Raw genomic sequence first — 21,675 nt, 5'->3', positions numbered from 1 at the left:
TCTGCTCAATGTCAAGCTTCACTCTCTTCCTCTGACAGCCTGGCATATTCTGTGTTGAAACACAGCAGGTCTCAACTTCCTCAACAAGTTTTAAATGTGATTATGGAAGCTAGAAGACCTAGTACAAGGAAAGTGTACGCAGCAAAATGGAAAAGATTTTTATTTTGGAGTAAAGCAAAGAATTTGGAGATTTCTGAGCCTAATTTGGGTATGGCTCTTCAATATCTTACTGAGTTACTGGACAAGGGTCTGTCCTTCTCTTCCATTAAGATTCATGCTGCAGCGATCTCAGCTCACTATGATTGTGACCCACCATTGTTTTCGCATCCTTTGTTCAAGCAGTTTCTTAGAGGGCTAAGAATATAAGACCCCCACGTAGAGCTCCTACTCCTGCTTGGGATCTCAATTTTGTGTTGGAAAAACTTACTCTACAACCTTTGAGCCTGCGGCTACTGCTGAATTGAAATATTTGTCATGGAAGACTGCTTTTTGTTGGCTATTACTTCTGCAAGAAGGGTGTCTGAGTTGCAGGCCCTTATGGCAGTCGAGCCCTTTTGATTTTCCATAAGGATAGGGTATCATTACTAATCCTTCCTTTATGCCTAAGGTGGTTTCTAGTGTGGCTTTAAACCAAACTATTCATTTGCCTACCTTTTATGCAGACCCCAAAATAAAGGGAAAAGATTTTGCATACTTTAGATGTACACAGGCAATTTATTACTTAAGCAGGACTAAGGATTTTAGGCAGTCTCAGCAGTTGTTTGTTTCTTTTGCTTTGAGTGGGCAAGCCTGTGTCAAAACAAACTATTTCTAGGTGGATTGGCTTGTGCATGCCATTTTGTTATTCCCATCATGGCAAGGAGGTTCCAGCTGGGATTAGGCCTCATTCCACTAGGGCTACTGCCACTTCAACAGCATTTCTACGGGGTGGCAACTAAGGATATTTTGGAAGCAGCTACTTGGAGTTCAGTGCATACTTTCTCTAAGCATTATCACCTTCCTATCTACTCTAAGTCTAGGGCTGGTTTTGCCACAGCTGTTTTGCAAGGCATGTTGTCAGCTCCTGCTTCTTTATGATTTGCCAGCCTCCCTTACCTCTGCTTTGGGATTCTACCCAATAGTAGGACTGCAGCAATGGAAAAGAACATAGTACAGTTTTGTACCTACCATAAATGTAGATGTTCGAGGATTCCATTGCTGCAGTCCAATTTACCCTCCCTCCTTCCCTCTGTGTTTAGGGGTGTAGGTGATTTACCTGCTTATATTTTTGTATATATTGTTCATGTTTGGTGCAGGTATTTTGGGCCTTGTCTTTTAGGGTCTTCTGACATCTGGGGCAAGAAAAGACTGAGGATATGACGCCGGTCATGCGCATTAGTACCCTGACGTACTGACGTCAGTCTAATGCGCCCTGACCGACGTCAGCCTTATACTCTGGTATTCGGGCCGACTGGATGCGGACTATACCCAATAGTAAGGACTGCAGCAATGGAATCCTCGAACATCTACATTTATGGTAGGTACAAAACTGTACTTTTCACTTTTTGCCCATCTTAAGGTATTTCTGTAAATCACAAAAAATCATGCCTTCAGCCTACACAAGAAATTGCATTCATCAGTTGCCATCTGGATACAAAAACTTGTGCAGCCAGTCTTCCACCAGAAAGAACTCAGACCATCCATAATTCGGGCAATGGTACAAAAACCCACTTCATCACAGTTGATTCTCAGATCTTTAGTTCTGATGGCAACCCCAATTGTCATGGTTTCCCTATGTTTTACATGAGGATATTGCAGTAGATGCCCTCTTCCCACTGGTTCCAGCTGTTAGATCATCTATTGGCACGAGTTTGCATAACATAGCTTTGCAGACTTAACCTAAGGTATTGGCTGACCTCTCCTACCCTTTCTGCAGGTTGACCATTTATTCTACCATGTCCACTTGCAGCAGTGACCCTGGATGAGCTGTCTCTTGGGTGGTGGAGTATTTTGAGTGGAGAATAGTCCAAGGAGTTTGGACACATACAGATGCCAATCTACATGTCAACATCCTGTAGATGAGGTTGGCTGTCGTAGCCTTGAAGGAATTTCAGAATGTCCTCCCTCTTCGAGTGACAGCTGTTATGTCAGACAGTATGCCCACTGTATGATTTGTCAGCAAGAAATGTAGAACAAATCTTACCCCATTGACGGAGAGACCATGAGCATTTGATAATGGAAAATAACTTTGCATCACTTTCTAAATCTAACCACATTCTGGTGAAAGTCAACTGTTTAGCAGACAGGCTCAGCAGGTTGATCTTAATGCTTCAAAAGTGGTCTGTCTGTCCTTTAGTAGCTCGATAGATCTTCAGCTGCTGGGGCCAGACTTGCTGCAACCTCTTCGATTCCCTCTTCAGCACCAAATTCAGCAGCTACTTCACCCGCATCCCCCCAGGGAGGCAGTCACCATGGGATGCTGTAGTCTGTCTGTAGCCCCTTGGTCTTCTGTATGCCTCTCTTACCATTACCCTCATATCCAAACTTCTGCAGAAAGCATCAGAATTTAAAGCTACAGTAATTCTCATTGCCCCAGGCAAATGTGGTTTCTCCTGCCCTGGCCTCATTTGAGAAACCTGCCATGGCTTCTAGATCCACAGCCAGATAATCTCTGCGGTCAGCCTCACCTGGACTTAAAAACCTTAACTTAACTACATGGTTTATAAATTTCCCAAGTTGGCCTAGGTTCCTTATCTCATGCAATAGTTCACTTTTTTGTCCACCTCCCAAAAGCAGTCTACCCAAAAATTTTACAAAAGCAAATAGTGTTTTTCTCTTTGGGTTACAGAAAGAAAAAGCCTTGACCCTCTGTGTCCATTCCAGTAGTTTTACAATTTATCTCTGCTTTATATGGTCTGGCTCCAGTAACTCTACCATAAAGATAAAATTGGCTGCCATTTCAAACTTCCATCCCACGTTCCAAAACTGCTCCTTGACTTCGCACAAGCTCTGCAAAGCCGTCCAAAAAAATATTTCTCTTTTGCTCCCACTCATAAAAAGCCCCCGTCTTCCTTGAGACCTAAATTCCATTCTATGGTTCCTAAGTAAACCTCCCTTTCAGCCATCTTCTTTGTCAGATCTAAAGTTGTTTTCATGAAAAATGCTATTGTGGTGGCAGTTACCTCAGCCAGAGGGATTTACACCACCTTACTTAGATTTTCCATAAGGATAGGGTATCTTTCAGAGTTAACACATCCTTCATTCCAAAAGTTGTAATAGAAAATAATCTAATTCAACCAATAAATGTATCAGTATTTTCCCTAATCATTCAAACAAAGGAGAGAGTACCGGTTACACACTTTGGATGTTTATAGACAACTCCAGTTCTGTCTCTACATAACCAGACCTTTTAGAAAGGATGCCCAGTTACTCATCTCCTTTGCTCCATACAGTGTGGCAAAAAAGTCTCCAAGCTAACATACAAATGGCCTTCTGACTGTATTACTTTTGTGTGTTTTTCCAGAAACAAAATCTTGCCATAAAAAAGCAAGATCTCATTCCACTCGATCTGATTCCCTTTCCAATGTGTTTTTCAAAAATTCCCCTGTGGATGAAATTTGCACTGCAGCAATGTTACTTACCTTTGCCAAATACTACAAAGTAGATGCTGTATCCAGGTCGAGAGCTTCCTTTAGTTTTATAGTTCTGAGAGGCATCTTGTGTTGATGCCACCCAAGAAGGAGGATAGCTTGGTAATATGTCCCATCAGCCGGACCAGATAGATGAAATGGAATATGAAAGTTATGTACTATAAAGCTGGATCCTTTTCATCCTAGTTCATCCAGTAAGACATCCATTCCTCCTTCCCCAAGCTGAATTATCGCATTGTTCCAAGGGACCAGCAGACTAACTCTGACCTGTCTGTCTTCATGTTTCAGTGCGACATGTAGTTCTACAGTATGCTGTTACCGGCTGACACATATGATCTGACATTAGTGAGAGCACTGGGGAATTATCAGAGGAAAAATCTTGAGAGCTGAATGCTGGGAGCACTAGATGATGTCTGGGTTGGATCTGACAAGTGACTCTCTTCTCAGTATTCATCTTAGATGGACTAGGATGAAAAAGATCTGCATCATGGTAAGTACATAACTTCCATTTTGAATATCTACAGTTAAGTATGCAGGCACAACTGTACTTTTTTCCTAACTAGTCAGTCTTTGTTATTCCCAAAACCCTAAAATATGTTTCATTGGTTCTCACATTGTAAAGTATTCCTGGCTAAAACTCTCCTCAGGACAGACCTTTTATTTAACCATTTTGCTCCAAGAATGGAGTGGAAGCATAAACTAAATAGACATTCCTTAAGCAATTGGCTAGCTTTATCATTTTTGGACATATTAATAGGCATATAGTCTTCCTGTTTAATACTGTTTAAAAGTAGTCTTCTAGGCTAGTATTTTTTTATGTTATTTCTTTCTGGAATCTGTCCTTGCCTGGTATTTCTGTTTTGGCTGCCTGCTTAGTAGTTTGTAATTTTTGAAAGCAGTATCTAGATGTATTCTCTGAAAGTACTGCATTTGTTCAGGGCATTCTGTCTTTACATCCCATCATTGTCTTGCCAACATCCTTCTAGTGTCCTTTGTACTTCTTGGGAATCTTTTCTGTTAGCTGGGCCTACTGTAGAAGTCCCTTTGGAGTAAGCTCTGTAGTGTGTACCAGCTGTGTTAGAAAATGTTCAAGAGGGCTGCTAGAGTAGGTCTTTATTTCTTCACTCTCATCTTTAAAATACTGCTGTGTTTTTGTTCATAGGTGTGTACTAGGCTAATGGCCGTGGAGCCTTTACAAGCCTAGCCCATAGGATTACCCTGGCATCATGCCACCCGACCTTAGTTCCCAGTGCCTCTGTCGAGTAGAGCCACTGGAGTGATCACTGGGGTGAGTTTTCTATTTCCCATCCATTCGTCAAGATTTCTCTTGAAGAGGGCCAGCAAGGTGCTCTGCTTGACATGTATGGGAAGTCTATTCTGTAGCATGGGCAGTCTCTGGGTTATGAACCTGTCCCTCCAGCATGTTCTGTTGATTGTGGTAATGAGGTTGAGGTCTCGAGTTTGTGGTGTGGACGGATTTCTTTAGATGTAGCATTTCTAACAGAGCTGGGTCAGACATGGCTTTGTAAATCAAGCAGAGATCGCCTCTAAGTAGGTGATATGAGACGGAGAATAGTTGAGTTTTTTTATTCTGTCCACATAAGACAAGTGTTTAAGGCCTAGGATCCTCTTTGTGAGGCACTTTTGCGGCCTCTCCAGTTGTTGCAGGTGTCTAATGAGGTACATGCCAAAAGGGGAATTGTACTTGATGATTGGCCTAATGAGGGAAGAGTAGAGGGAGACAATGACCTCTTTCTTCCTGGATGCAAATCCCTTATTGGTTGGGAGGGTTGTCACTGTAAATATGGGTTGAGACTGATATGATAAGACAACTTCCATGTTTTGCCTTGCTTTGCTTTTCCAGAAAAGTGTCATGTTTAGTTGGCTGGTTTAATGAGTTTTAAGTAGCTTTGGTGGTGATGAGTGTGTGCTGAAATCCATGCACAGTGATATTGGCAGGAACCACAGGTGGTATAGCTTCCACAGATAGTGTGGTAACAATTTTTGAAACTTGACGGATCTAACAACGAAAGGGTGATCTTGGTTTGACCTTCTCCAGAAGTCGGTTTCACAGATGTGTAGATTAGGTTAGCACACATTTCAGAACTTTATGCAGTGATTTCTAATACATCTTCTTCTGCTTCTTCTTTTGTCTTTTCCCGGTTAGGGGTCACCACAGCGGATCACCTGTCTGCTCATGATTGGCAGTGGAGATTTACAGTGTCAAGTTGCCAGCCCGGCACCCAACCTTCCACAGAAGGCACACACATGCACCCACTAACACCTTAGGGCCAATTTAGAGTGTCCAATCCACCTATAGCATGTCTTTGGGATGTGGGAGGAAACTGGAGCACCCGGAGGAAACCCACATGACCACAGGGAGGACATGCAGACTCCGCACAGAAGGCACCCCAGCCGAGGATCGAACCAGAGAACCTCTTGCTGTGAGGCGGCAACGCTAATACAGATAGAAAAGTATTATTGACAATGTGTTTTGGCTATGAACATTGACAGGACTGTAGGCACATATGCTGTATGTATTCTTTATTTGTACTGAAGCACTGGGCTGCTGGAAAGCATATTCATTTAATGTCTGCTACTTTAATTGCAGAGCTTCAGAAATATCCCATTCATCACAGCATCTTTCTTTCTTGTAGGACATTTGTGAATGGTGGTATCTCTCTCTTAATCTTCTGATAGCCTTTAGACTTCCTGTCTGGTGTAAGAAAGAAATATGGAGGTGTGTGGAAGAAATCAACCCCCTTCATCTTTTGGTGTTCCTTTTTCAGCATCTTTAACAAGTTATCTGAGCCGCTGACCCTCTAAGCTGCTTCAAACAGATGATATGAGGGATTCCTTCTGGTGATCAGATGTGCAACAATGATGGTGTCTTCTTACAGAGATACCTTTGACAATGTAGAGTTAAAAATGATGGTTATGTAACTGACATTGATTTTTATGCCTTGTCAGTGACATTATAGATAGCTTGAGAAAAAGGCAGCATGTTAGGGTGAACTTACATTGCTCAGAACTGTGGAGATAGCTTAAAGCCGAGTGTATTCAGAACAGTTTTAACAACTTAATTTCCCCAGATTGTATTACCATTGGTTAGGCTTGAGGCAAGAAGTATATTATGCCGGTGTAGTCTTTATAGTATAGGAGTACGCAGTCTATTGGAGAAACACAGAAACATCAAAGGCTGAATTTTTTTTTTTTTTTTTTTTTTTGGACAGGGGGAAGATGACCAGAGGATTATCATTAAAGAAGCTTTTGCAGGAGATGACGTAATTGATGACTTTGTTAAGGAAAAGCGCTCTCGGATAGAAGCAGACAAACCAAAGGACATTGATCTCACACTTCCAGGATGGGGTGAATGGGGAGGAGTTGGACTGAAGCCTAGCCAAAAGAAAAGGAAAAGGTAAGTTGGAAGTCTGGAAAAGCAAGTGTTTTGTGATATGGAGGGTAAGAAGAGAGATATATACATGAGTAAATGAAATGGTTAAGGGGGTTTAAATAAAAGGAAGAGGAAGTAGAAGATTCATGATTTAAAAAATTAAAGCTTGATATCATGATCTATTTCATAATACTTGCTGTGTAATTGCATGTCATATTTTCATTGTAGAAGATTTTCCTCGACCATTTGCAGCTCCAAAAATGTATCTGATTTCCATAGGTGCATATCCCATGCTTTTCTTTGTTAAGAAGTTTACAACAGCTCTAGTTAATTCATATATTCACCCTCCTGGATAGGAGGAAAATAATACTGCAGGCATCCAGTTAGTAATAAGGTTAGTAGAACATGCATGTCATCCTTGTCTGTGTTTTGTTATGCCTTGTGCTACAGTTTACATCTACATCCCAGGGAATGTTGTAAATTGGTGGCTATTTAGATTACTGCACAACAAATCCACAGGTGGTGTTACCAATAAGGCTCAGTCCCAGTATAAAACACATTTATTCAACGAATATAAAAAGATGGTTAAGCGCTGTCGTCAAAACTGACTTCATCAGAACCATGAATTAAAAATAACAAATACTTAAATATCTAAAATGCAAGGTCACATGATAACATGAAAATTAATTTTTAAAGGGGTATTACAACATTTTATACAAAAATGGCTTTTCTGTTAACCACAGGCATAATAGAGGTACTGTCATTTATCCCTGGCTCAGATGTTGCGTTTAGTCTCAATTGCCATTTGAGCTCACTCTCCTCAGTTTTATTTTCCCAGTAACCTCCCTTCACATTCTTCATAATTCTTTCTAAAATACCAAATTTAAAATTATTTTTTTTCCTGACAAGGTCCATTACTATGTCTAAGTAGTGCATTATTATTGACACCATTCTTAACTGCAAATAAATGCTCATAGATGCGTTTCCGTAAACTTCTAGTTGTTTTCCCCACATAAAAAAAGTTACTGGTTTTACACAATGCAATATACACACTACCATGTGTAATGCAATTCCCTGAACTCAGAAAAGCTCTCCATGGGGGGGCCCCAACAACAATACTGCTGTGCTGATTAATGTATTTGCAGTAGTTACACATACCACACTTTAGTCCCCCCTGAAGTGCTGTTGTCAGCATGCCTTTTAATCGGATGTTCTAGTAAGTTTTTTAAATTGTTACCTGTCTTAAAGACAAATTTTGTTTTTTCCCCCAAGTTCAAAAATTTCTGTTACCTCTAAAAATGGTCCAATTTCTTGTTAAAATCTCTTTCAAGGCATCACTTTTACCATCAAAATTAATGAACATAGAATGGGGAAAATTTTCGTGTGTTTGATACTTGTGCAAGTAGACAAAAAACGCCAGCCCCAAACACAGTGAAAAGCACAAAACCAATAAGGTTAATACATAAGTATATTTATTTAATTCATAAAGTAATATACATCCCAGACCGGTTTCAGCCAACAGGCTTTCTTCAGTGGGAACAAAACTAGTTACTGATGTAAAGTGACACACATACATATATAGGGTGAACCATCCAATAGGATTCTTCCCAAAGTCCAAAATGCCTCCTGTATGGAAAATAAATAGAAGATAAAAAGTTTATAAAATAAAACTACATTAATAATGACCATATATGTGATTTGAGTAGTAAATATAGTTACTAAGAAAAAATAAAAATAAAACACATAACTTTACAAATGGTCATTCAAACCAGATGAAAACAAAGCACCCAGTTTTATGATCCAATACTTCACTTTTTTTGTAAGGATTGAGTGCCAACCCTGTTTATTGGATCTGTCACCAAGCATCCTATCAATAATGGTGAACTGGAATCTAGCTGAGTTGTGGTGTAAACAATGTCTATATAAAGTGTTAGTCTCTCTCTCGGTTCGTATGTCACTATGGTGCTCTGACATACGCAGACAAAGTGGTCTTGATGTTTGTCCAACATAGAAAGAACCACATATGCATGTTGCAAGATACACCACCCAATCGCTGTTGCAGTTACCAAAAAATTTCATGTCATATATCCCGTTCGTGTTTTTGCTAATAAACTGTTTGGATGTGAAAATAAATGAACAATGACCACCTGTCATAGTTTATGTGTAGCTCCAGCCGAGCTAACTCTTTTGAAATGAGAAAAAAAGGAACCTAGTGTCCTACTTCTTTTATAGCCATACTTACATGTATCGCCAATCAAAGGTGTTAGTTCATCATTAGCGGTAAGAATGTTCCAATGCTTAGACATAACATTTCTGATTAAATTGATGATCCGTCCAAATGTGGTAATGAAACTGATGGAATCATCCTGTTCAGTATGGGTTTTATCACGATATGTGAGAAATGAGGTTCTGGTTGAGTTCGAGGCAACCTGTCGGGCACCCTGGATGTCAGGCTCATTGTATCCCCTAGCTCTGGACCTATTAACCAGATCTTGTTGGGATTCTTCATATTCATTCTCTGAGGACCAAATTCTGCGAATCCTGAGGAACTGAGATTTGGGTATGTTCCGAATGATGTGGTTGGGATGCATGCTAGTGGCATGTAACACGTTGTTATATTGGGGATATTTGCGAAATGTTCCTAACATTGTATCTCAAACCACTTCTTGGCTATATTCGTGCCAGAATACAGGACATTACACAATTTCTACAAATCATTTCTGATAGTTAACTGGAACCTGATTGGCTATTATGCACTCTGGATTTCAAAGCCTTCTATACCAATATACCACACTGGGCTGTATTGGAAGCCCTAAATTTTTGGCTAGAAAAAGCACAACTATATCTTGTGGGCTTCAACACAATTTTGGCTTGTATGGCAGAGCATGTTCTGAACAAAAAAGTATTACACTTTTAGGGTGAATGTTATTGGTAAATTAAAGGTACTACTATGGGAGCTTCCTTTGCTCCCATATATGCAGACCTTTTCATGGGATACATTGAGGAGCACCTTATTTATGATTCTACTCATAATTTATATCTTGAGGAACTGGATATTTGGCGTAGGTATCTGGATGATTGTTGGTTGGTTTGGCCTCCATATTTGATATTCCATGCTGACAAGAGTCTCACTTGGAACAACCCCCTCTTTTTTGCCCAAAGTTTGCTCTGAAGCCAACCTCAACCAGATATTCATTTGCCAGTCTTCTTCCCCAGCCATTCAAACAATTTAGAGTATATGCTGCACCAGCTTGATGTTCACAGACAGCACAGATTTTATTTGGATAGAAATAAAGATTTCAGAAAATCAGACCAACTTTTTGTTTCATTCTTGGACTCCAGGAAGGGTAGACCGGAGACTAAAACAACTCTGTCTAAATGGTTATCTGATTGTATCACCTTTGCCTATTCAGCTGCCAATACGCCTTTGCAACACAAGATAAAAGCTTACTCGACCTGAGCAGTTTCTGCATCATCTGCTTTTTCTGCCAGGCATCCCATTAATAATATTTGTGCAGCAGCCACTTGGTCAGAACCTCATACCTTTATCACTCATTACAAAGTTGACAAGGCCTCCAGGTACAGGGCCTACTTTGGATCCACGGACCTGAAAAATATACTCCCGTGAGCCTCCCAAGGTTGATGGTGCTTGGGACACTACCCATCAGTAAAGAATGAACAGCAAGATTGAACAACTTCACATAAAGAAGTTGTGTACTTACCATAACGTTCCATGTGAATTGTTCATCTCGCCTTCATTCTTACATCCCTCCCTCCTACTCCTCCTCGGCTGATAGATGACAGAAATGCTGGATACATCCTGGTTACTCAGTCCTTCTATACCTTTCTCTAGGGAGTGAAAGAATGACATATGGCATTATTATACACAGCAAACAAGATCTGAGGTAATTCCAGGTGCATCATGGGATAGGGACTTGGCCTCAAGCTATTTGAAGACCTTGACTTTTGCAATTGGCCATATCGGAGCAGAGGGATCGGCTTCAAACCCATTAGTAAAGAATGAAGGCGAGATGAACAACTCACATGGAACGTTATGGTAAGTACATAACTTATTTTTCTCCTTCGTCATCTTGTCAAGGAACCTGTTGTCCCGTGGTATCTCACCTTGATTTTACAGGCCTTAGTTTCACCCCTTTTGAACCTTCCTCTAAGGTAGATTTAAAGTTACTGACCTGGAAAACTATCCTCTTGGTTGTCATTACTTCATCCAAGCGGGTATCTGAATTACAGGCTTTGTCTTGCAAGCCTCCATATTTGATCTTTCACAAGGACAGAGTTACTTTGTGTACTAACGCTTCCTTTCGGCCCAGGGTTGCTTCTGAGGTGAACATAAACCAAGTTATCAATCTGCCCATCTTCTTTCCTAATTTTCAAAATAGAGGAGAGTACCAACTTCATATGTTGGATGTATACAGACAGTTTAGTTTCTATCTGGATATAACCAAAAAATTTGATCAACTCTTTGTTTCCTTTTCTAAGTACAGGTTGGGAACCAGTTTCCAAGGTCACCCTGGCTCATTGGATTACTAGCTCGATTAAACTTGCTTACTCCACTAAAGGCATCCCCTTACCATGTCGTATTAAGGCTCATTCTATGAGGTCTGTTTCCACCTCTTCAGCCTTTTGGTCGAAACTTCCCATTGATGAAATTTGTGCAGCCCCAACTTGATCAAATCTCCATACCTTTATATCACACTACAAACTAGATATTATCTCCAGGAACAGCGTTTCCTTCAGTTCTTCTGTGCTTCAGAATATCCTTCCGTGAGGGGCTCCCAAGTTTTCTGTAGCTGGGACTCTCCCACAGGTTGAAGAGCAAATGAAGGCAACAACATCAGATAAAGAAGTTATGTACTCACCATAACGTTCCATCTGTGTTGTTAGCCTCTCATTTACTCTTCAAGCTTCCCTCCCTCCATCCCCCTACCTGTGCATAGACCTATTTGAAAAAATACTTCATTACTGTTTGGGCTCCTGAAGTATTCCTCTCCATTTTGCCCTGTTTTTTGGTTGATTTTTTTCCTGCTTGTAAGATTAGGTGATATATAGTGGCGCAGCAAACTCGATCTGAGGGATTTGGAGCAGAGGAGCATTATGGGTAGGGGAGAAGCACAGACGTTGGATCCTGAAGCTTTGGTATGTGGCAGAGTTGGATCCAATCCTTGGATCTGAAACCACAGGTTGAAGAGCAAATGAGAGGCAACACCACAGATGGAACGTTATGGTGAGTACATAACTTTTTTGTTCAACTTGCCATAACAGTACATGAACAGACGTAGATCTTCCTGCATGAAAAAGTGTAAATACAAAGAGAAATGCAACTCCTGAGGCAAAGTCCTTGAAGTAACACTCCCAGAATGCTTCAACATTGTTTTGAGACTGCTGTGTGATCACACTTAATGGGTGTTTTCTTTTTTTCCTGATTTTATATAACCATGGCATAGTATAATTGGGGGGGGTTGGAGGGATGACATCGACTACATGGGGTGCAGGGGGCCTTGCACACCTAATAGGTGTGCATTCATGGAGTTTGTTTCAGACAGTATGTTTGACAACATTTTGATTTCCAGCTTTCCTAGTTGATCTGTTCAGTTAGCAGATTACTGAAGTATAGGTTCCCACCCATCTAATACCGGGAGACAGTCATTGTTTATGTAAAAATGTAAGAAGGGGTGATGTCCATCTATATCACTGTTGCAGTGTTCTCCACAGTAGGTATCTCTTTCCAAGGATAGCCCAGTGTTTGACCAGTATACTGAAGCCTTTAAACTTGCACATCCAATGCGTCACATGTATGCTCCCCATACATGACATGGGGCATAAAGGTGACATATGAACACAGTTATCCAGAACTTCTTTGCTGCCAGTGCAAACATCATTATCACTGGTCGATCTGAAGGCCCTTCTGCTGTGCAGAATACCTAGCTGTCAGGTAAATGTCCCATTTTTTTTTAAATTCTTCTTTGATATGGTTACTTTTAGTACCTAGAGTTCATGTTATCAAAGAAGGGAAAATGTCAGTGTGGAAGGCAGATTCCCCATAAGAATTGCCATGGACAGTGTCTCCCCCCCCCCTTTTTTTGTTTGTTTGTTTGAGTGCTTCCCGAAACTCTTAGAAATGTCTTATCTTTCCTGGTATCTCTCTTGAGAACCAGAGGTTTAAACTCTTAGCCCAGGGCAGCATGGCAGAATCTCCTAATCCTGAGGTCTCATTAAGCAACAAGATGGCCGAGAAACCTCAGCTGGATTCTTTTGCTGCCCAGCCTCCACTGGATGCCCCTGTTGAAGCATATGAAAGCTTTGTAGGCCGTTAAGTGTATGCATCGGATTTCTCTGCTGTGACCCCATTGGAGCCCGACATGGATCCCTCTTTTCACACATTCTCTGAGATTTTGCAGGCATCTGCTCCAGATGTCAAGGGGAAATCGCAGTTGATCATCTTAGAGGGCCCTAGAGGGAGTCTGCAGATTCTAGTCAGGGCTGAGGTTCCAGGTACTCTTATTGAATCTTGTCAAGGGATTTGGAACCTCTGGTGTTTGTCAGGGCTGACGTCCCAGCTAAGAAACAGCAGAAGACTAAGCATACTTCTGCATGTCTTAAGGATCCTCAGAGGGATTGGCAAGAGTTTACTCGGGGCCTGTTCAATGCCTTAATGGCCCTAAAGCCTCCTCGAGGAGTTTCTGTGCCTGACCCCTGTTAGACAACTTCTCCTTCCATATGAGCTAAGGAACATGATTCCTCAGATGAAAATTCAGAGTCTGATGATGTGTCCCTGTCCTATTCTCCCCAGATGCTTTTACCTTTGGCTTATGGTTCTAATGAAGTACACTCTGTAAGTCCTGATTCTCCTTTTGAAGAATTGTCTTTTGGAGACATTATAGCTAGACTGATGGGATATTTCAAGTGGGATTCTTAAATGTCTGATATCCAGAAAAGGTATTATGAGCTGGTTCTGATGGACACTTCTTAAACCTTCGGCAGTACTCTCCTTTATTGGCTGTCTTGTTAGACACCTTTATAGCTGCCTCGAAGCCTACTGATTCTCACTCTCCTGCTTCTAAGCAGTTTGACAGGCACTATAAGGCTCCTGAGGATTCAGTTCTTATTTAAATGTCCTTCTGCTGAACCTGCTGTGATGTCCGTCTCTTTTTAAAGCCTTCTAAACTTTTGCCTTCAGATAAAGATAGGTTGATGGAGACAATTGATAAGAAGGTTTATGCTGTCTTTTTGGGCCATTAATTGTCAAATCCATGTGACTAGAAGTGGTCTGGCCTTGACTACTCAGGCTTGTCAGGTTATTTCTGATTTCCCTGATTCTGAAGCAAAATCTTCTGCTCTTATCTGTTTTACGTTCTACCTCTTAGGTGGCTGGTCACCCTGTCAAGTGTAACTATGATGCTGCTGATGCATCTTCCTGAGCTGCTGCCTTTGGGTCTGTCATGAGGAGTTATTCTTGGCTTCACCTGCAGTCCTTAAGGCCAAGTTGCTAGATGCTCCTTTGGATAACAGAAATCTGTTTGGGACTGCTGCTGCTGAGGTTTCTCTCTTTAGGAAAAAGTTAAAGCGTTGCTGGAGCTTAAACATACTTTTGTATCCCCTATCCCTAAGTTCCAGAAGAACTATCCTACTAGGTCTGCTTTTGTTCGCAGGCAGCCTTGTCAGGCCACCAAAGGCAGGAAGGGTGGTAGGCTTGCTCCTCCTGCTTGTCTTCTCAGGCCTGTGCGACTCAGAAGCCTCCTTTATCAGACAACTCTCCTCCTCTTTGACATCTTGCCCCTTAACTAGGTTCCCTTGTCCCTTTGACTCTCTCTGTCTTCCAGACTGGCAGTGTTATCACCTCAGATTCTTGGGTTCTATCTATCATCTGTCAGGGCTACTTCATGGTGTGAAAGTCTCGCCCTCCTTTTTCAGGGATTCCCCAGTCTCTTCTGGAGCAAGTTCCGCATATCTTGGAGGTTCTTGAGTCTCTCTTGGACCAGGGGAACTATTCAACCTGTCCCTCCTCCTCGGAAAAAAGTTATTACTCCAGGATGTTCCTGGTTTCTTGAAAGGAGGGCATTTGGACACCTGTTCTGTATCTCTCCTTGCTCAACACTTTAATCATGGTTCTTACGTTTTGGATGCTTACTTTTCAAACCCGTTTCCTCTTATTCTACCCCAGGCTTTTTAGTGTCCCTGAATTTGAAGGATGCTTACCTTCATGTTCCTGTTCACCATCTCTTCAGAAAGTTATGTTAAGTTATGATGTTAAGTTGTCAATCTTGCCTTCATTCTTGCTTGATGGGGTTCGGAGCCGATCCCTCGGCTCCGACTCGGCACTTGCTAAGCTCGAGAGTCACTTTTACCAGCTCGAGGCAGCCCCATATCCCATGATGCAAGGCGGTAAGTACCCAGATCTCGTTTGCCGCTTATGAGGTCCTCCTTTTACCAGCTCCTGGTAAGTGATTCACTACTTTGATATTTTAGCCCCTTTTTGCTAAAAAACCTTTAATTTTTAGTTTTAAGTTAATTATATAGATTTTCTGACAGAAAATTCCCTGTCTCTACTAATTTTTTTAGTCAAACTTTACCCATCCCATCCCCTGTTAGGGTGTGTGTGTGTGTTTTTCTAGTAATACCTTTTGGTATTTTATTTAATTTAATTCTTTGACTGGTGTGTGTGTGTGTTGTGAAACACCATGTCAAAGGAGAGGGTCTCAGGCTTTAAGAAGTGTGACTCGTGCTGTCAGAAGATGTCTCTGACAGACGGTCACACTTCTTGCCTGTATTGCCTGGGGCCTCTTCACCTGCAGGACTCCTGTGCTATATGTCATTCCTTCAGCCAGAGAGTCCTGCAGGAGAGAAGAAACAAACTGATACTTAGGGGCCTTCTTAAGCCGGAGGGCTCTCCGGCTAAGTCGGCTCCATCTAAATCAGTCAAATCTTCCAAGGCCCAGGCTTCTGTGTCTAAGCCTGCGGCCTCGGCTCCGACTCGTTCTGAGTCGAGATCGGCTCCGGCTGGAGCCGATTCTGCCTTAACTAAGTCTTCGGCACCGATGGCTATCGGTGCCGATTCTGCATCGACCACTTCGGTGTCGGCTGCGATTGGTTCCGACCACCATGTGGCACAGGCATCGGTGTCAGCTCCGATCGGCTCCGACACCGTTACTTTTGTGGCTGTATCGGCTCCGGCTGGAGCCGATGCATCGAGGCTTCCTGTCGGCTCCGATAAGTCTTCGGCTCCGACAGGATCTATAGTTTCATCGGTTCCGATGGCTCATTCCAGGAAGAGGTCGAGGTCTCCTTCCTTGGAGCCGATACTTTCGGCTCTGGCTTCACCTCTCCTTTTGGAACGGAGCCATCGGAGCCGATCTTCAAGGTCATCCAGACTTTCAGACCATGACTTAGAGAGAGTGGTCAGCAGATTACTTAAGTCACAGGCACTGGCCCAAATGTTACATAGTCCGTCTCAACAGACGACTGTTGGTCCACACCCCGTTACAGTTCCTCCTTCAACTCTACCTCAGAGCTTGGAGTTGGAGTCTTCGGGAATGGTTACTGCTACGGCTGGAGGACAGATACCCCCTTCTGTTCCTTCAGCCTCTACTCTTATCTCCTCTTCGAGACCTTCCTTAGAGGGATTTGGTGGTCGGGCTTCCATGGTCTCCTCCGAGGGGGTGAGTGGCATCGGACCCTTGTCCGAACCCGCTCTTCCCCTTGGAGCCTCGGCCTTGGTGAGCTCGGCTCCGACATCTGCCTCGAGACTTCCCTTCGGTGGTCCCTGGAGTTCCTAGTTCTTCGAACGGGTTCTCTCGGACCTGCCTGGGAGGGAGCATTCGAGGTGATGAAGAGTGTGCTGGCCACTGGTATCAGTCAGCAGTCTGTTCCCGTAGCTCCTCCCTCTATAGTGCCTGTTGACATCTCTGCCACTTCTCTTGCTACAGGACCCAGAGATCCTCCGCCTCAGGTTTCCCCATTGGGAATTTCCCCTCTTCCGAGGATTCTCCTGATGTTTCGGGAGATCCTCCTAGGAAGAGGACTTGTAAGAGGAAACATGTAGACTCCCGAGTCTGTCACTTCAGATACTGACTTTGATGAGTCAGAGGGATCCCCTAGATCCCCTCTGAGGATGTCTCCTTCTCAGACATCCTAGAACTCCTTAAACAGAGGGAAACTGGCCCACCAACAATCCCTCTGAGGATGAGTCAGTATACCTAGAGGCGTTTGGATCTCGGCCCTCCACCTCCTGGGTGTCTCCGCCTTCGACCCCCTTATGCAGGTTATTGCCCGAAGGCGTGGGCAGCTCCTGACTCTGTAGAGCCAGTCCCTAGGAGGCCTTCAAAATTTATCACTGTCCCGGGTGACAAGCAATTCCTCACTAAGGGTGTCCCGCTGATGCCATGGTGGTGGCTGCTGCCACCAAGAAGGAACTTGCAGATCCTTCCGTGCCGTCCATCCTCCTAATAAGGACTCTAGGACCATGGATAGGTACGGTAAGCGGATGTTTTCCTCAGCGACCTTTGCTATGCGTTCGCTGAATTACCTATGTCACTTCACCAGAATCCAGAGGGATATCCTTAAGGAGCTGGGTGAAGTAGTACAGGATCCTACAGCTGCAGGAGCTCAAGAAAAGATTGCTTCGCAGCTAGGGACCCTTAATTCCATTGCAAACTCCTCCATGCGGCTAATATCATATGCTGCTGATGGAGCGAGTAGAGCCGCAGGTACAGGTGTGGCTCTTAGACGCCAAGCCTGGATGCGGCTATGTGACTTTGCAGATCCCTTCAAGGCGTCCTTCACAAATTCTCCCTTTGATGGGTCAGCTTTGTTTGGCCCTCAGGTGAAGAAAACTTTGACCAGGTGCGAACAGGATGGCAAGACTCTTTCTGCTGTAGGAGTCCGTTTTTCCACCCCTTCTAGACCTTATCCCAAAGGACAGAAAGGTGGAAAAATGTGGTTCCGTAAATCCCAAGGAGTCACGCCGGATTCACGTGGTCAGTTTACCCCTAGAGGCAGAGGGGTAACAACAACAGACGCCGCTCTAGAGGCAGAGGGGTCCAAAACCAGGGAAACAGAGAGCCTCTCTCTGACAAGCCCTTTCAGCATCCCTGAGATGTTGCCCGGCTGTCCCTCCTTGGAGGCAGTCGGGAAGATTATCACTGTACCCAGAAGCCTGGCATTCCCTCACTCAAGACAGATGGGTACAGTCGATCATATCCAAGGGTTACATAATTCCTTTCGAGGAAAGTCCTTTCCCCTCAAATTCCCTTCCAGATGTACCACCCGGTCTAAGGGAAATTGCAGAGTTAGAAGTCTCAAAACTACTGCAAAAGAGCCATTCAGCCAGTTACAACAGACCATTCAGAGCCGGAATCTACTCAAGGTTCTTTTGGTCCCCAAAAAGACGGGAGACTGGAGACCAATATTGGATCTCAGCAGACTCAACAAGTCTGTGAGGAAGACAAGATTCCGAATGGTCACTCTTCAGTCAATTCTGCCCTTCTTACAGAAGGACAACTGGATGTGCTCAATAGATCTTCAGGATGCGTACCATCACATCAAAATTCACAGACGCTCCAGGAGATTTCTCCGCTTTCGGCTGGGGTCCAGTCATTTCCAGTTCAGAGCCCTGCCCTTTGGTCTCACTACAGCCCCCAGAGTGTTCACCAAATGCATGGCAGTGGTCACGGCTCACCTGAGATGTCAAGGATTCCAGGTGTTTCCGTAGCTCGATGACTGGCTCCTGTCAGCCACCACCAGGCATCAGCTTATACAAGCCAGGGATTACACAATAAATCTTTGTTCTCATTTGGGCATCTCGATCAACTTCGAAAAGTCATCCTTATCGCCCTGCCAGTCTATTACCTTCATAGGCGCAAACTTAAACACTGTTCGGATGTCAGCTACCCTTACAGATCAAAGAGTTTCAGACATTCAGAGTCATGTCAGGATCATTCTGGCCAACAAGAAAGTACAGGCCAGAATGGTTCTAAAGGTATTAGGCCTCATGGCTGCGGCCATTACTCTTCTTCTTCGATTCTACATGCGCCTTCTTCAGTGGATGCTGTTCACACAGTGGTCATACCAACAACTTCCAATGCGTCACCAGATTCTGGTGACACAGACTTGCAAAGATCATCTTGCTTGGTGGATCACATCTCCTCAGGTTCACCAAGGCAGGTACTTTGTACCCCCATCCCCGATAGCCACTGTCACCACGGATGCCTCCCTGATCGGGTGGGGGGGTCATTATCAGGGCAGGATGGTTCATGGGACGTGGCAGCCGTTCGAGTACCATCTGCACATAAATGTCCTGGAGATGAGAGCAGTGCTTTTAACGTTGCAAGCCCTCAACGACTTTCTTCCCCTAGGGACAATTGCAGTCCACACAGACAACATGTCTGTAGTTTGGTATATCAACAAACAGGGCGGAACCAAGTCCTACCCCTTGTGTCGAGAAGCGCTCAGACTATGGCAATGGGCGATCTCCTCTCATCGGTTTCTGGTAGCAACGCATATCCCTGGGAAAACCAACATTGTAGCGGACAGATTGAGCAGAGCTATTCTCATGCGTCACGAGTGGTCTCTCAAGCAATCTATAGCGGAAGAGATTTTTCTGGAATGGGGTCGTCCATGTTGCGATCTTTTTGCTACTCCCCAAAACAGCAAATGTCCAGACTTTTTCTGCCTCTTCCCTCTATCAGGCCATCCCCCCAGAGACGCTCTGACCCAGGATTGGCCCCAGGGACTTATTTATGCCTTCCCTCCATTTCCTCTGATCCCTCAGGTTATCCAGAAAGCTACCGTTTTGAGAGCCAAATTGATTCTCATTGCCCCTTACTGGCCTCGACAAGTTTGGTTCCTGTTCCTCCATCATCACCTTTTGGTGCAGCCGTGGCATCTGGACCCAGTGCCAGATCTTCTGATTCACTAATCGGGTCAGCTGCACCGGTCTATCCCTTCTCTCAACCTCACAGCATGGTTGCTCCACTTCCTTCCTTAGCCAGGCTTCCTTTGATCTCTAACCCAGTTAGAGACATCATAGTAGCTTCGCTAAAATCCTCTACCAGGAGGATTTATACAAGCAAATGGAAACGTTTCTCTTATTGGGCTAAGGCCAAGAATATTGATCCTTTTACTGCCCCTGTTCAGGCAGTCCTGGACTTCTTAGCAGAGATTTTTCACGCAGGCTCCTCTTCTTCCACAGTCAGAGTTCAACTGGCTACTATTTCCAATTTTCATGTCGGGATAGCAGATCATAATATTATGTCCCATAGGCTCTGCAGGGCCTTCTTGAAAGGAATTTTCCTACTAAAGCCTCCAATCAGGAATCCTCCTCCTCCTCAGTGGGATCTAAATTTAGTGCTGACATCCTTGATTCTTCCCCCCTTCGAGCCAGCTGTTTCTTGTTCCCTGAAATTTCTTTCTTGGAAAACTTTATTCCTAGTGGCTATTACATCGGCCAGGAGGGTGTCTGAACTTCATGCTCTTTCGGTTCGACCCCCCTATTTGGTTTTTCACAAAGACAGAGTATCTTTGAGAACTAACCCAACCTTTTTGCCTAAGGTCGCTTCAAAGAACAATTTGAATCAATCCATTGATCTCCCTGTATTTTTCCCAAACTATTCAGATAGAGCTGAACAAAAGCTACATTATCTTGATGTCCACCGTCAACTTAGATATTATTTGGACAGAACAAAAAAATTTAGAAAATCTGATCAACTTTTTGTTTCCTATGCGGATAATAAAAAGGCCTTCCTGTTTCTAAAGTGACCTTGTCCAGATGGCTTTCTTGGTCATCTCTGAAATTTATCTGCTCAGGGAAAACAGCTGTGCTCAAAACCTAAAGCACATTCAACTAGGAGCTTAGCTACTTCTACAGGTTCTCAAGCTAGACTCCCTTTCGACACTATTTGTGCAGCGCACACTTGGGCCACTCCTCACACTTTTGTTTCCCATTACAAATTGGACTTGGCCTCCAGGGACAGAGCCAGTTTTGGCTCTACAGTCCTCAAGAGTTTGTTCCATTGAGCCACCCAGGATAGAGGTGCTAGGGGCGGTCCCATCAAGCAAGAATGAAGGCGAGATTGACAACTTAACATTAAGAAGTTATGTACCTACCATAACGTTCCATGTTAGTTGTCTTCTCTCGCCTTCTTTCTTGCGACCCTCCCTCCTTCCCCCTGGCCTGGACAGACCTTGTTATAAGAAACTGTTCTGCTGAAGACCATTCAGACCTGGTCCTTCTTCCATCTGTAAGTTTTCTTTCTTCCTTTGGGAAGTATTTTATGCTTGGTGCTATTGCCCTTTGTCATCAAATGAGATCTGGGTACTTACCGCCTTGCATCATGGGATATGGGGCTGCCTCGAGCTGGTAAAAGTGACTCTCGAGCTTAGCAAGTGCCGAGTCGGAGCCGAGGGATCGGCTCCGAACCCCATCAAGCAAGAAAGAAGGCGAGAGAAGACAACTAACATGGAACGTTATGGTAGGTACATAACTTCTTATTTCTTCATCTCATTTCCAGTTGTCTGTTTTACCACTTGGCCTCTTTACTGCCCCAAGGATATTCACAAGATGCCTCGCTCCTGTGATTGCCTTTGGCAGACTCTAAGGCATTCAGATTTTTCCTTATCAAGGCAACCTGTTGCTTC

General features: G+C 43.6%; 1 protein-coding gene across 1 annotated transcript in view; it reads left to right on the top strand.

Moving 5' to 3' along the window:
- Positions 1-21,675, top strand: part of LOC122789725 (U3 small nucleolar RNA-associated protein 14 homolog A-like) — a gene marked incomplete at its 5' end in the record, with an annotated part of 741,986 nt that overhangs the window by 599,124 nt on the left and 121,187 nt on the right. The window contains 1 exon segment of the mRNA XM_044057160.1: positions 6,863-7,047. Within this exon segment, the coding sequence (XP_043913095.1) occupies positions 6,863-7,047 (185 nt within the window).

The sequence above is a fragment of the Protopterus annectens genome, chromosome 15.part0, assembly GCF_019279795.1.
Source record: "Protopterus annectens isolate FY-2018-M chromosome 15.part0, PAN1.0, whole genome shotgun sequence".
NCBI lineage: Eukaryota > Metazoa > Chordata > Ceratodontiformes > Protopteridae > Protopterus > Protopterus annectens.
This window is presented reverse-complemented; position numbering and strand designations above follow the sequence as displayed.